The sequence below is a fragment of the Bombina bombina genome, chromosome 3 (genome assembly GCF_027579735.1).
Source record: "Bombina bombina isolate aBomBom1 chromosome 3, aBomBom1.pri, whole genome shotgun sequence".
Lineage (NCBI taxonomy): Eukaryota > Metazoa > Chordata > Amphibia > Anura > Bombinatoridae > Bombina > Bombina bombina.
Window position 1 is genome coordinate 199059143 of NC_069501.1, and position 15478 is coordinate 199074620.

The 15478-nt window shown below is 36.0% G+C and overlaps 1 protein-coding gene across 1 annotated transcript in view; it reads right to left on the minus strand.

Annotated features, from left to right (window-relative positions):
- Positions 1 to 15478, minus strand: part of ACE2 (angiotensin converting enzyme 2) — a 104747-nt gene that overhangs the window by 8296 nt on the left and 80973 nt on the right. The window contains exons 10-16 of the mRNA XM_053706079.1: positions 14798 to 14942; positions 13176 to 13274; positions 11626 to 11748; positions 6423 to 6589; positions 4799 to 4857; positions 4240 to 4340; positions 3270 to 3383 (exon numbers count right to left, since the gene is read on the minus strand). Of these exons, the coding sequence (XP_053562054.1) occupies positions 3270 to 3383; positions 4240 to 4340; positions 4799 to 4857; positions 6423 to 6589; positions 11626 to 11748; positions 13176 to 13274; positions 14798 to 14942 (808 nt within the window). The remainder of the gene's footprint in view (positions 1 to 3269; positions 3384 to 4239; positions 4341 to 4798; positions 4858 to 6422; positions 6590 to 11625; positions 11749 to 13175; positions 13275 to 14797; positions 14943 to 15478) is intronic.

Consider the following 15478-nt stretch of genomic DNA (forward strand, 5'->3'; position numbering starts at 1 on the left):
TACTTGATAATCTATACCTATAACCAGGGGTCACGTTCTACAAAAAAAAGTGTGGGAACTCACCAAGACTTCCACCCCCTCACAATTATTATTGTTTTATATATACACACATGCTGTATTTATATGTATATTATCTATACAGTTTGGTTAATGAAAGCAAATTAAATCCAATGAAGGGGTGAATGGTTGCCTTTGGGCCTGAGAATCCTCCTCTGTCACACCCATTAAGGTGCAATAGTCCTTTTTTTCATGAGGGGAGCTAAATAACCCCAGAGCAAGCCACACAGAAATGTAAGCACCATGCGTTACACACTGACAGGGCTTGCATTTAGTGCATTGTAGGAAGTGTTACTACCCATTACTAGAGGATCTCACTGTCCCTCTAACAAGACTGTGCTCAGCTCCTCCCCCTAGCAGCAGTAGTGTTTACTGAAGCGTTTCTGTTCTCTGCCCAGAGGGAACTTAGTTCCACCTGCACAAATAGTGCAGGAACTCCGTTCCCATGCGTTCCCGTTCAACTTGACCCCTGCCTAAAACTCATATTCATCATATCCAGTGTGGTAATGACAAAGAAAAGACCATATAATCAAAATTAAAGGGATTACTAAATGTATGTTCCAAAAAAATTAAGGGGACTTGAACCCCATAAATTTGTTATGATTTAAAGCAAATAATTTTAAACAATTTTCAAGGTTACTTCTATTATCAAATTAGCTTTATTCTCTTGGTATCCTATGTTGAAGGAGCATCAATGTCTTACTGGGAGCTAGCTGAGACAATGACAAGAGGAATGTATGTACAACCACTAATTACTATCATGCTTTCAGTGGGGTATTGCTGCTCCTGAGCCTGCCTACATATGCTTTTCAATAAAAGAAATCAATAGAACAAATCAATATAGGTAATAAAAGCAAATTGGAACATTGTTTTCATTTGCATGCTCTTTCTGAATTAAAAAAACATTTAACATTTCAAAATATTCAAAGGGACACTGAACCCAAATTTTTTCTTTCGTGATTCAGATAGAGCATGCAATTTTAAGCAACTTTCTAATTTACTCCTATTATCAATTTTTCTTCGTTCTCTTGGTATCTTTATTTGAAAAAGAAGGCATCTAAGCTTTTCTTGGTTCAGACTCTGGACAGCACTTTTTTTATTGGTGGATGAATTTATCCACCAATCAGCAAGAACAACCTAGGTTGTTCACCAAAAATGGACCAGCATCTAAACTTACATTCTTGCATTTCAAATAAAGATACCAAGAGAATGAAGAAAATTTGATAATAGGAGTAAATTAGAAAGTTGCTTAAAATGCCATGCTCTATCTGAATCACAAAAGAAAAAAATTGGATTCAGTGTCCCTTTAACTTTGACTTTGCTGTTCTTTTAATTCAATAACACATTGGGGCCCATTTATCAAGCTCCGAACGGAGCTTGTGGGCCCGTGTTTCTGGCGAGTCTTCAGACCGCTGCTCCATAACCCTGTCCGCCTGCTCTGATGAGGCGGACAGGAATCGCCGGAAATCAACCCGATCGAGTACGCCGCGAGTCAGCAGGGGGCGGCGTTGCACCAGCAGCTCTTGTGAGTTGCTGGTGCAATGTTAAATGCGGAGAGCGTATTGCTCTCCGCATTCAGCAAGGTCTTGCAGACCTGATCCGCACTGTTGGATCAGGTCCGCAAGACCTTTGATAAATAGACCCCATTGAATGGAAGTTAATACAAATGTCTGTTACTAAACTCTGTTTTGTAACATTTTCTGCAAAGTAAACAAAAATTAATTTATTAGCTAAAATTGGGCTAGATTATGAGTGATGCACATCAGGTTGTGCGTGAGTAAAACGAGGTTTATCACGGGTGTTTGTGCACATCAGGTTTTTCACTCGTATTATAAGTTAAAAGTAAAAACGCAATTGAAGTTAATGCGCGTTGATTTAGCAAAACCTCAGAGCTCTGGTTAACTGTTTTGCAAAACAAAAAAGTTGCACAAAACACATAAAAATACATTACAAAGTACACTTACACTCATAATAACACTATCTAAAAGAAATGATTAAAAAAATGTTGCACAGAAAACATTATAAGGGCTCAAAGATATAAGGTCTCAGGTGCTAGAAAAATAAAAGACAGGCAAACTATTTTAAAATTGAGATACATATACTGTATATACATGTCTAAATATGTATATGCATGTATATATATATATATATATATATATATATATATATATGTTTGTACATATGTATTTATGTATTTATATGTGTATATATGTATTTACAGACATATATATATGTATATATATATATATATATATATATATATACACATATAAACACATAAATACATATGTACACATAATTATTATACTGTATATTGGTATAGATATATATTGTACCAAAATACCATCAGATATATGTAGAAATAAGTATTAATAAATAGCTAAAACATATTCTTCTATGTGAAGAACATTGGAATAAGAAATATTCATATTTTCATGTCGGGTTAGCACCCTTGAGAATAAGCGATCGGGTAGGATGTTAGGTTTTATTTCTTTTTTTGCTCCATTGACTTCTATGATGGAATAGGTTATCATGAGCATGATACTCTAAGTTTGGCTTTTTACCCTGTTGGGTTAGCGCACAAGCAAATACAGTTTACTTTCAACTTGTAATACGAGTGCAACCCGATGCATGCAAAAAGCTTCTAGAGCAGTTAACACTTGAGCGGGATTTTTAAATAGCGCTCTACTTCTGGCCCATTATGTTTATGTTCTGCCTTTGTTAGTTGAGTTCCTATTTAGTTAAATCATTTAACTGCTTTCATTATTTCATAATACTGTACATTGTAAATATTTAATACACGTACGCCCAAATATAGGTTGGTATCTTCTGATAGGTCTTTAAAGGAACATGTGGATGATAATATTTTTTAGAATACAACGTCCCTGATCTGTAGATCACATGAATGATTCAAAATCTTGTTAAGCTAATGTAAAAATATATTTTGTACTAGTATATTCTGTATAAAAATTATGATCTCCAGTAAAATATATATAATTTTTAATTGCAATTCAGCACCAAAGTTTAAGAAACCTACTAATGGTTAAATTGTTCTAATGGCACATACACCAGTGGATACACAAAAGTAGACATCATTTTACCATAATCTGGGCACACCTTGATATAACAGTTATGTAAACACAGTATTGCATTATTTTCCTTACGTTTACCCAAATGTTTTTAACTTTGAAAGATCTAGAATAAGTCTTTACCGAACTGCTTCCTGCACTTCATATTTTGATATGACATCATTGGTTGTGGGATAAGTAATACAGAACAGGAATGATATTCTCTGAGTTTCATTATAAATTTTCACATTTTCAGATCTGGAAAGAAATATACAAAGGTCATTGTTAAATCCACATATCCACATCTTTAACTGTCCCTCCTATATTGTAACTATCTTGCCCTAATCAGCCCATCAAACACATTCAGCCACCCAAGGACAATACTTATAGGCCAATCTTTTCTGTCTTATGGGCTAATCACACTTCTAAAAAAATGCAGCTAGATTAAAATGTTGTTGGATAATGGAAATGATTTTTGCAACAGAGCGTTCCTATTACCCAATAAATGGCAGTAAAGCTAGAGACATTTAGCTATAGTGGTAGGTTTGTTAGTGTAAAAATATATTGACTCTCTTCAATTGCATGCATGTAATCGTATACTATACAAAACATCAATATGACATTTCCTTTTCATTTTTATCGGTAAACAATTTTATTATATATATATTTAAAATATAAGGCTTTGAAATATCTATTTTCCCCTTTATCTGTTTTATTTTTTTGCCAGTTGGTATTAAAAAGCAACAATAGCAGCTAATTGATAATCCACTTTGCATTAGAATAGGGTTTCTAAGATCACATTTGTTATTTATTTGTTAGGATAATAAGGGGAGATGTGCAATGAGTTTGAGTGAATGTGTATTCAACCAAAACTATGCAGCACAAAGAATTAACAGGAGATATTATTGTATCTTCTGACTACTATCCACAATAATTTGGTTGCAAAAAGCATACTTCTATCTTACGTCTTAAATTTGCAAATATGACTAGAAATATATCTAATATTTCAGTAAAATCTTCAGCATATGTGATACATACAAAAAGAGTGCTAATATATTTATGATTCTTGCAACCCAATCAAGCTCTCAGTTGCATACAATCTATATATACTTACGTAAATGGTATTTCTTGTTTCTCATATTCAGCAATATATTTTGACATAGCATATGCCATTGATGACTGGAATAAAAACCTTTCACTTGCATCCCATGTATACTGTAGAATTAGAATTAAAACATTACAGTTGTGTAATTGTACATCATCAATATAACTTTCTATTCATAGAAAGAGATATAGAAAGTGCACTTTCTCTTCTTTTAAACAGAGGTTTAGTACAAATTTAGTACAGGGAGCAAAAGCCATAAATGGAAAAAAAACTTAAGGGAATAATATTGCGACTTTTATGCATATATCTGAAGAAAGAAAAACATGTATAGGCCTTTTGATTTTCATTATGAATGTTACTTATAATGATAAAAGTATTATTGAGGAACATCATTAGTGTCTATGTTACAGATCCCCAAAGTTGTTCACTAAACTTTAAAAAAAAAAGAAATTAATATGTATTAAAAATTAATCTTTTTTTTTTCTCATGGGCCATCTATCTATATAATTTTGCATAAGATATTGATCTTACAAAATAGTAAATAATATAGGTATGATTCTGTTCTTACCGCATTGTCGCCTAACCCAGTCTTTAAACTTATCCTCACTTTTAATAGTTGATTTGAACCTAAGAAAAAGTGTGAAACATTTAAATGAATATATTAGTATCATTAATCAATCATATATGTTATATAATAAATAATCAGAATTATTCCAATTAAAGTGAAAGTCAATTCTAGCGTTTGTGAAATGCTAGGATTTACCATTGAAACAAATAAAGGGGACTTTCAGTCATGAAGTATAAAATACTTCATGCTGAAAGCTCCTTTATTTGTTTGCAGCCTTCGCAGCATTGAGCTGCTCAGGCAGTCAATGGCAGAATGCTATTTGGCTGAGAGGTGACGTTTCCACCTCTTAGCCAATAGCTGTGTGGGAAATCTGGCTTGGCACCTGATTGCCCACACGGCTATTGTCTTACAGGTGAAAACATCACCTCTTAGCCAAATAGCGTTCTGCCGTGGGCTGCCTAAGAAGCTCAGTGCGACGAACGCTTCAGACAGAGGAACTTTCAGCATGCAGTATTTTATACTTCATGACTGAAAGTTCCCTTTATTTGTTCCAATGGTAAATCCTAGCGTTTCACAAATGCTAGGATTTACTATCACTTTAAATGGTAGTTAATATATTGATTTAATATAGAACTTATAATATATACATGGCAGTTTAGTATGTTTACATATTTCTACAGTTAAGTGGTACAATTCTTTGCCTTGTAGAAAAGATTAAAATATAAATGGACATAAAATATTGAATTTTTCATAGTAACAAAAATATGTAATATATTTCATTCTTTATTTTTCCTGCTTCTCCTATCAATTAACACAATATACAAAAAAAAGCAATATATAATTTGTGTGGGTCACAAACTGAAATTTGACTTACAATAGTTTAAATGTAGGTAGCAAAAAAAGCTCAAAATTGGATCAGCACTAGGGTGTGAACATGGCTTAGCAGCAAAAGGGTTAATTGTTTAAATATATATACTATAATGCCTCCCAACATCTGCTGGACAATTTCTGGGATGCGGGAGGTTTAAAGCTTGTGAGCCGTGGCCCACTGGTAATTTAAAGGGATAGTAAAGCATAAATTAAACTTTCATGATTTAGATAGGACATGTAATTTTAAACAACTTTCTAATTTACTTTTATCATCAAATTTGGGTTGCTCTCTTGGTATCCATTGTTGAAAGCTAAACCTAGGTAGGCTCATATGCTAATTTCTAAGCCCTTGAAGGCCTTTTTTTCTAAATGCATTTGACAGTTTTTCACAGCTAGAGGGCGTTAGTTCATGTGTTTCATATAGATGTGAAGTTATTTAAGAGTCAGCACTAATTGCCTGAAATACAAGTCTGTCAAAAGATCTGAGATAAGGAGGCAGTCAGCAGAAGCTTAGATACAAGGCAATTACAGAGGTAAAAAGTAAGGGATTATCTATCTTTTTAAAAAATACAATTTTGGTGTTTACTATCATTTAAGGGAATGACCAGCTGTTGTTTTTCCTACAAAATTACAAAATTTCACTAAAGTTCTAAGAGGATTTTAGTGTTAAATCCTGTGATGATGTTTTCAATTAGAATATAATCAATATGTTTATTATGAAACTACTATTGGTGGCATAATATTTCCAACCTACATGTGTTCCAGTGATTAACTCTTCCATTCTCCATATTATCTTTCTTTAGCCATTGATATAATGGTTCAAAATAATTTAGCAGAGGTTTAGCATCCATTCTTGTAACTCCTGCTATGTTCTCCAGTGCTTTTGTCCAGGGTTGAGATTTTCCTAGTTCCAACATGGCACTATAAATAAATTATAAGAGAACCATCATCAAACAACACAACATAATCTGATCTATACAAAGCTCTGAAAGCATTTTTTTTCTTGAGAACCTTGACCAAATTCAGTAGAACATTTAACATTAGGGATAGGTATAGCCTAACAAAAAGGTTGATGAAGATTGCTTACACAAAAGTCAGTCTGAGAATGTTGAGCTATATAATGTTGTATATCAGGTATATGATTAAGATTACCAGAAACCAAGTCAAAACTTTGAATAGTGAGGAAAAAAGATCTTTCTATAATAAATAACCTCCTTTTTGCTCCTCTTATCTCCCTCAATATATATATATATTGTTCTTTCATAGTCTTGTATTCCTATTCTGTTTGTCTGTTTCTTAAGTTCTGCTACATTCTCCCATTTCTTCCTTTCTAAAGTTGTTATTTATCCATTTATTTCTTCCATTCTGTCTCATCCTTTCTCGTCCTTGCATCAGTTTTCACTTATTTTCTTGTTTTTCATTCTCACTGTTGTTTCTTTCTTATTACTTTTACCTCCATTACAATCCAGGGGCCGATATTTATCATCAGTGTTTCAGATGCCAATATGCACTTTTCAAATTCAAGCCAACTACAATCGCAGGTTTTCTAGTGTTTCTGGGACCCAAAACTTGTTACTGGCTTGCTGACAAAAAGGCCCTATTCTCAAGATGGGACTGTTTAAGGTGCTTAACTTTTCTGCAGTATATCAATCTGATCCTTTCAAAATGTACAATTCTCCTCTAAACAAAAGATTTTTTACAGATAACCCCAGGTGTATGTTTTGGCCTATATGGACTTCATCAGTGGAGGAGCAGATATATTCCTCTCGGGCAAAGTGGCAAAGGGTCCACACTTGGTTGTCCCCATTACCATTATAGAGACTAAAATACATTAAAAATTAAAAAACTAAATCATTGAGCAAACATGCCCAGTATATCACAAATGGCATTCAGATGTTTAACACTATTGAGATAGCTTGGTAAACTAAAGGTGAATTTTACATATGTAAATGATAATTTTCATTACACACTGTACAAATAGATTGGTCCTATAATGTAATCTTTAGATATGCCAAAATGGCCATTGTATTTGTCAGTTTGTTAGTTTCACTTTAATTACCAATTTTGATCCTGATAAGAACTTAACAGCCGAAAACACATTGAGGCCGAATTATCAAGCTCCGAATGGCGCTTGATGCCCCTGTTTACACGCAAACCTTCAGGCTCGCCAAAAACAGCAGTTATGAAACAGCAGTCTAAAGAGGCTGCGGAGATCAATCCGCCCAATCCTATATCGGGCTAATTGACACCCCCTGCTAGCGGCCGCAAATCTGGTGAACTGCTTGTGCAATGTTAAATGCCGACAGCTTATGCTGTCGTCATTCAGCGATGTCTGTCGGACATGATATGCTACATCGCTGGTATTACAAGTTAAGTGCAATGTGAACGCAACGTCACGTTCACATTTCACGGAAGGATTGCACTCACGAGAGCGCACTTCTATAGGCTCCAATGACAGCCTTGTTCTCATGCCGTCAGACAAGGCATGAGAACTCGTGCAGAGAAGGGGGCAAGTCACGCTGCAAATATAAATATATATACGTATATATTGATAGCAAACTCACAGTCCCCATAGAACGCTTTTCAGTGCCATTTTTTTTTCTAACACTCCACACCCGCCACTTTTAACCCTTAACAACTGCTTAGTGCAGTTTTTTTTAAATGCTAATATTTTTTATTTTATAAAAGGCACTACCCAAAAATGGGTCGGCTCCTAAACTTACATTCCTGCTTTTCAAATAAAAATGCTAAGAGAACAAAGACAAATTGATAATAGGAGTAAATTAGAAAGTTACTTAAAGGGACATTAAACCCAAAATTTTTCTTTCATGGTTTACAAAGAGCATGCAATTTTAAAAACCTTTCTGGTCGCTGCACATTGATGGCTTCTGTGATTGGCTCACCAATGCATATTTCTATGTATTCAACAAAGGATGTTGTTTAAAATTATATTCTCTATCTGAATCATGAAAGAAAATTTTGGGTTTAATGTCCCTTTAAAATTGCATGCTCTATCCGAATCATGAAACAAAAATAATGGGTTTCCCTTTAAATGTAAATATTCTAATTATGTAATATTTGTAATAGAAACATTCAAATTGATCTATTATGCATCAACTAGTCCTAAAGCCCCTGTACACGAGCCAATTTTTTTAAGTACTACGGTTCCAACCCTTGCTCCCTCTCTCTTTTGCGCTCTCTCCCCCTCTTTTGCTCTCTCTCTCCCCCTCTTGTGCTCTCTCTCCCCCTCTTGTGCTCTCTCTCACCCCCTCTTTTGCTCTCTCTCCCCTCTTTTGCTCTCTCTCTCTCTCTTCTGCTCTTTCCCTCACTCATCTGCTCTCTCCCCCTCTTTAACTCTCTCTCTCGCCCTCTTTTGCTCTCTCCCTCTCTTTTGCTCTCTCCCCTATTTTGCTCTCTCTCCCCCCTCTTTTGCTCTCTCCCCCGTATTTTGCTCTCTCTCCCCTCTTTTGCTCTCTCTCTCTCCCCCCTCTTCTGCTCTCTCTCCCCCTAATCTGCTCTCTCTCCCCTCTTTTGCTCTCTCCCCCTCTTTTGCTCTCTCTCCCCTAATTTGCTCTCTCTTCCCTATTTTGCTCTCTCTCCCCCCTCTTTTTCTCTCTCTCCCCTATTTTGCTCTCTCTCCCCCCTCTTTTGCTCTTTCTCTCCCCCCTCTTTTCGCTCTCTCTCTCCTCCTCTCTTTTGCTCTCTCTCTCCCCCTCTCTTTTGCTCTCTTTCTCCGCTCTCTTTTGCTCTCTCTCTCCCCCCTCATTTGCTCTCTCTCTCTCTCCTCTCTTTTGCTCTCTCTCCCTCTCTTTTGCTCTCTCTCTCCCCCCTCTTTTGCTCTCTCTCCCCCCTCATTTGCTCTCTCTCCCCCCTCATTTGCTCTCTCTCTCCTCTCTTTTGCTCTCTCTCTCCCCCTCTCTTTTGCTCTCTCTCTCCCCCCTCTTTTGCTCTCTCTCCCCCCCCCCCCCCATTTGCTCTCTCTCTCCCCGTCTTCTGATCTCTCTCTCCCCCCTCCGGCCACACCCTCTCACCACACCCACTGGCCACGCCCCATCCCGGCACACCCGGCCACGTCCCCATCACAGCATGCCCGGCCACGCCCCCATCAAGGCACGCCCAGCCATGCCCCCACCAGGCAGCTTCCGCAGTGCGCATTCCTCTGCTGCTCAAGTCCAGGTATGTTTGTCCTTGTGCAGTCTCTACTGCGCATGACTGCATCTGACAAACATACCTGGCCTTTTATTATATAGGATTTACTAAATTCCCTACCAAATGAACCTCTCAATAGTTTTTGTTAAATTGAATGTTACATTGGAAATTTAAAATGTGGATATTTGATCTTATTATGAACATTCTAAAACAAAAATAACATTTGGGAACCAGAAATAATATTTGATTACCAAATTTTAATGGATTTTCATTCTTATCAACATTCGAATGTCCACAGGAGTATTCGTTCTACCAAAAGAAATACACTTTCAACACATTCGCCCACCCTAATATTTATTTATGAATAAATAGAACACATTCTTCTATGTGAAGAACATTGGAATGTGATATATACAGGTATATATTTTTGTGTTGGTTAGCGCACATGAGAATATGAGATCGGGTTTGCGTGCGAGTAGAGTGTTCGTTTTTTTTCCCCACTTTTTCTTTTTTTGCTCCATTGACTTCTTTTGGGGGAACTTCGGATTTTTGTGCACTTGGGGTTAGTGCACAAGCAAAACAGTTTACTTTCAGCTCATAATATGAGTGCAACCCAACGAGCACAAAAAGCCATTCTGTAAGCTGCATTAAACCTTCTCTGGTAAATCTCTTTTACCATGGACTTGTAATATCAAGTTGCACACTAATATTAGCGCGTTCCAGGGATACTGCTTATTGCGTCCCACACTAGCATTAGCACTCCACTTGTAATCTAGGCATATATTTGTTACCTTTTAATATTTTCAAAGCGTTTTTTTTTTTTTTTTTAAATGTTCCATAATTGATTGTAAAAAAGTACTTTTCCCATTTTGGCATAATTTTCATGTGAAAAAGGAACAGCAAGTGCTTTTTTTTGTAGAAAATAGGATTTTCACAGTCCTCATACTATAAATAGGGAAACCGCTAACAGACAAGATTTTAAATATAGTCCACAGTAGTAGAACACAATGTTCAGACTGTGATTTCAAATCCTCACTTTGCAGACTGTGATTTCAAAACCTTACTGTACAGACCACAATTTCAAAACCTCACTGTCACTGTACAGAATTTCATTTCTATAACTGTAAGAAGATTGCAGTTTTAAACAAACAAGACTGAATGGAAAATACTTAAAGGGATACTGAACCCAATTTTTTTTCTTTTGTGATTCAAATTGAGCATGCCATTTTATGCAACTTTCTAATTTACTCATAGTATCAATTTTTCTTTTTTCTCTTGGTATCTTTACTTTAAAAAGCAGGAATGTAAGCTTACAAGCCGGACCATCTTTGGTTCAGCACCTGGGTAGCGCATGCTGATTGGTGGCTAAATGAAGCTACCAATCAGCAAGCCCTATCCAGGGTTCTGAACCAAAAATGGTCCGGTTACTAAGCTTACATTCCTGCTTTTTTTTAAATAAAGATACCAAGAAAACGAAGAAAAATTGATAATAGAAGTAAATTGGAAAGTTGCTTAAAATTGCATGCTCTATCTGAATTAATAAAGAAAAACGTTTGTTTTCAGTATCCCTTTAACTCTCAATCACGACTACGAGATTGCCAAGAGAAATCCCAATTATCAGCAACAATGTAAACGAGGCCAAGTTTATCTATGTACCTAAATCTTATAATTTGATGGTTTTGTATAGGATATATTCTATAAATCTAAAGAAGGTACAATAAATTTGAATGACAGGATTAAAGAGAGTGAGTGTCACTAGTGCCTAGTGAAAGCTTATTGGTCCTTAGATGCAGGTATGGATTACTCACAGTAGCTTTGCACCAGCTTCTTTAGAGTTAGTGATATCACAAGTGTGAAGAGGCCCAATATGATTTGCAGCTTTGCAAAGTGCTTCCTGAAACTGGAATTGATAGATAGTTCTTGTATAATACCTGTATGGATATAAAATGTTAGAGTGTTAGACAGAGGCCTCCAGGAATTGTACATGGGGGGCACACAGAGTTCTTCAGTCAGAATAAGAGAGGCCTGTAATAATTGCCAGTACCAAAGAATTACTAATGAAATTAGAAAGCATTCCCATAATGTGTACAATTAGATAGATAGATAGATAGATAGATAGATAGATAGATTTACAGCAGTGAGAAAAAAAAAAACTTATGGTGAGAGGGGTGATCGTAGTTTGAGAGCCCACACAGGGAACCAGACAATGTGAAAGGGGATGACCTCATATCCCCACCCAGTGAGTTTTAAACTAACAGAACAGGGAGGATCTTGAGGTAAATCTTTACCTCTGGGGTTCATGAATGAAGTGCATCTTTGATAAATATAATTTTAGTTAGCATTTCACAACATATGTTAGGACTTATTGATCATATTCTTACTCTTTAAATATACTGCATGTGCTCAGGGATACACTTCCTTCTGAAGTACCTGTAGGTAGATGTTACCCAAGCATTTCCCCCCATTAGTAGCTAGCAGAGTAATTCTACTCATGAAGGTTGTAAAGTACTTAGTATCTTTGTAAATGTGTCTATATGCAGCTGTCTACATTGACTAATGATAAATCTGACCCCTCTTGGGTCAACATGAAGGGTGGTTCATTAATGGAAAAAAACTTCCAATGGGGGTGGTAGAGGTAAGTACTATAAGGGAACTCAAGATTGCCTGGGATGGGCATGAGACTACACTAAGAATTGCTTAAACTTATACTTTAGATAGATATATGGTCAGACATGTTGAGACTTGTGGTTATCTGTGTTGGATGTTTCAGTGTGTTTAACAATTAGCTTTACATTTTTACTATAATACAACTCTTAAATAGACCAACAAGGAGAGGTAGATATTGTAACTGTTGGTTCTGCAAGTCTGGGTGCTCTAGATCAGAAGCTAACAGCTCAGAATGTGCATTTTACAACTCACCTGCAGCCCTTGCAGAACTCCCTAGCAGAAAAAAAGTTATCTTGTGAGGCTTCTGAAGCAGAACCATCAACCTTTTTATATATAAATATTATGTTGAGAGGGTACAAGGTAAATCAATATCGGTTGCTAATGAAAGGACCTTTTATAAAATGACTTGAGTTTAAAGATTGTAAATTTGTGAAAAATCATATAGATCTCAGTGTGTTGGGTGTCTTTCATGAGCTTGAATAAGATTAAACATATTATAAAAATATTATAAAAATAATTATTTTTAGTTCTCTGACTTAGTTTTTGTAGAGCCCTTCTGGAAAGATAATGATTTTTCTTGAAATGAACTAGATATATTCCAATACAGATACATCTAATTATAATAAGTAATAGAAGGCCCCAATATATTCACTTTACTTTAATAATAGCTGAATTTGCAAATTATACTTACCTAATGAAAGAATAGTCATTGGCCACATGGAAAAGAGCTGCAGGGTCACAGTATGTTTCATCATGATGGACTGGTGACGTCACACCTACTAGTTCTTCTCTTAAAAAAACAAAAAAAACATACATTAGATCATTACTAATATATAAATGGTATGATTTGTATTAAACACCTTTATACTGGCCATAGAACTCCCAAAGTAAAATGTGTAGTGAGTAGTAATACGTTTTGTGGAATAATAGTCATAGGAAAGCAACTGTACTACACCAAAAACAACATAAAAGAATTGGTCCCTTATTGTAAAGATAAATTCTAAGATGAACTTTAAAAAATCCCATAAAGAAACCAAAGTTTCAAATGTTTAAGCTATGAAGCCATCTTCTGAAGAAGCAGTGGTTTTTCTACTGCTCTTTCTTAAGCCCTCCACATCAAATGCCGAGCACTTTTATGTAGATTGCGCAAAAACCACTAATAAATGTTGGTGTTGGATGCTGCCTCTCTGGCCCATAATGCACAAGGACAGGTTCCTTGGCTGGAAACATTGTCCACTCCTAGCTTCATAAATGGGGCTCTATGTCTATTTAATGATCCATGTAGGAGCAAAAATGAAGTTATTGCTTAAAGTTTTTAATTTTTTTCAATCATAGTTTTATTTTCACATGAAATTGGCAGAAAAGCTTGCTTTCTCTAAATATATATGTTGAGGACTAATTCAGCCAAGGTTGCTTAAAGGGACATGAAACACAATTATTTTTCTTTCATTATTCAGATAGAGGGGCATATTTATCAGCAGTTATGAAGCAGTGGTCTAAAGACCGCTGCTCCATAACTTGTCCACCTGCGGCAGAGGCGGCAGACAGAAATCAACCTGACTGAATACGATGACAGATTGACACCCCTGCTAGCGGCCGATTGGTCGCGAATCTGCAGGGGGCAGCATTGCATCAGCAGTTCACAAGAACTGCTGGTGCAATGATAAATGCCAACAGCGTACGCTGTCGATATTTATCGATGCGCGACGGACATGATACGCTATATCGTATTATGTCCGCTTGCACATTAATAAATATATTTATCAATGTGCGGCGGATATAATATGCTACTTCGTATCATGTCTGCTCGCACATTGATAAATATGCCCCAAAGAATAAAATTTAAAAAATGTTTTTCCCCCAATTTGCTTCTATTATCAAATTTGCTTAGATTTCATGTTATTCTTTGTTAAAGAGCAATATAGATAGGTAACGTGCACATGCCTGAAGCACTATATGACAGGAAATAGTGCTGCCATCTAGTGCTCTTGCTAATGTGTAACATTGTTGCAAAACTGCTGCAATATAGTGCTGCAGACACTTTCACACTCCTGAGCTTACATCCCTGCTATGTAACAAAGGATAACAAGAAAACTGAAAATAGAATTAAATTGGAAAGTTGTTTAAAATTGTATGTTCTATCTGAATCATGAAAGAAACATTTTGGGTTTTATGTCCCTTTAAATGAGGTTAGCCTCTGAGCACATGTAGGGTAGCATGGAGAGCTTCAGATCATTAGTCTACAGGTAAACAAATACCCCTAGAGAATCCAGCAATGTCCACGTCACAGCAATACAGTAATTCTGGACTTACTTCATCTCCCACCAAGTCTTCATCCATTGATCTTTAGTGATTTCTCCACTAAGCACTTTCCATCTCCACAACTCTAGCATGTAGGTGAAAGGCAATGTGCCAACAATTGTTAGAGCTTGTCTTAGTAAGAAGTTGATATCTGTTTCTGAAATTAGATAACAAAATGTCTGTCAAGCTAAATTTTGATATTTGAACAAAGTTTTGATGTTTGATGCAAAAAAACCCTTAAATTATTAAAAATAAATCATTTTATTAAACATATTTTGTCAGTTCCCTCAAGCCCTTTCATGAGGTTATTTTGTTGCATCACCATTTTTCTGCTACGCACCTTTGGACTGTGACAGCCAATGTATTATATTTTTACACTATTCCTATATAAATCTTGTCCATTGAACCTTCGTAGTAAAGGTTTTTTTTTCTGTGATTTATTTACATTTACTTAAAAACATGAAAACAAGCACTGTGCACCATACATCAGTAGCGGACCTACTCAACAGAGGGCCCTGGCGTAAAAAATGTTTTTGCCCCCCCCCCAAAGGTAACTGTTTAATGATTTTGAGGATAGATAAATAGATAGGCTCCCCTGTATTAGGATTGTACACATTCTGCACAAGCCTAATATGTATAGACCGACTGCCATGTGGCCCCCCAGCCCCTGGGCCCCGGTGCGACTGCACCTGC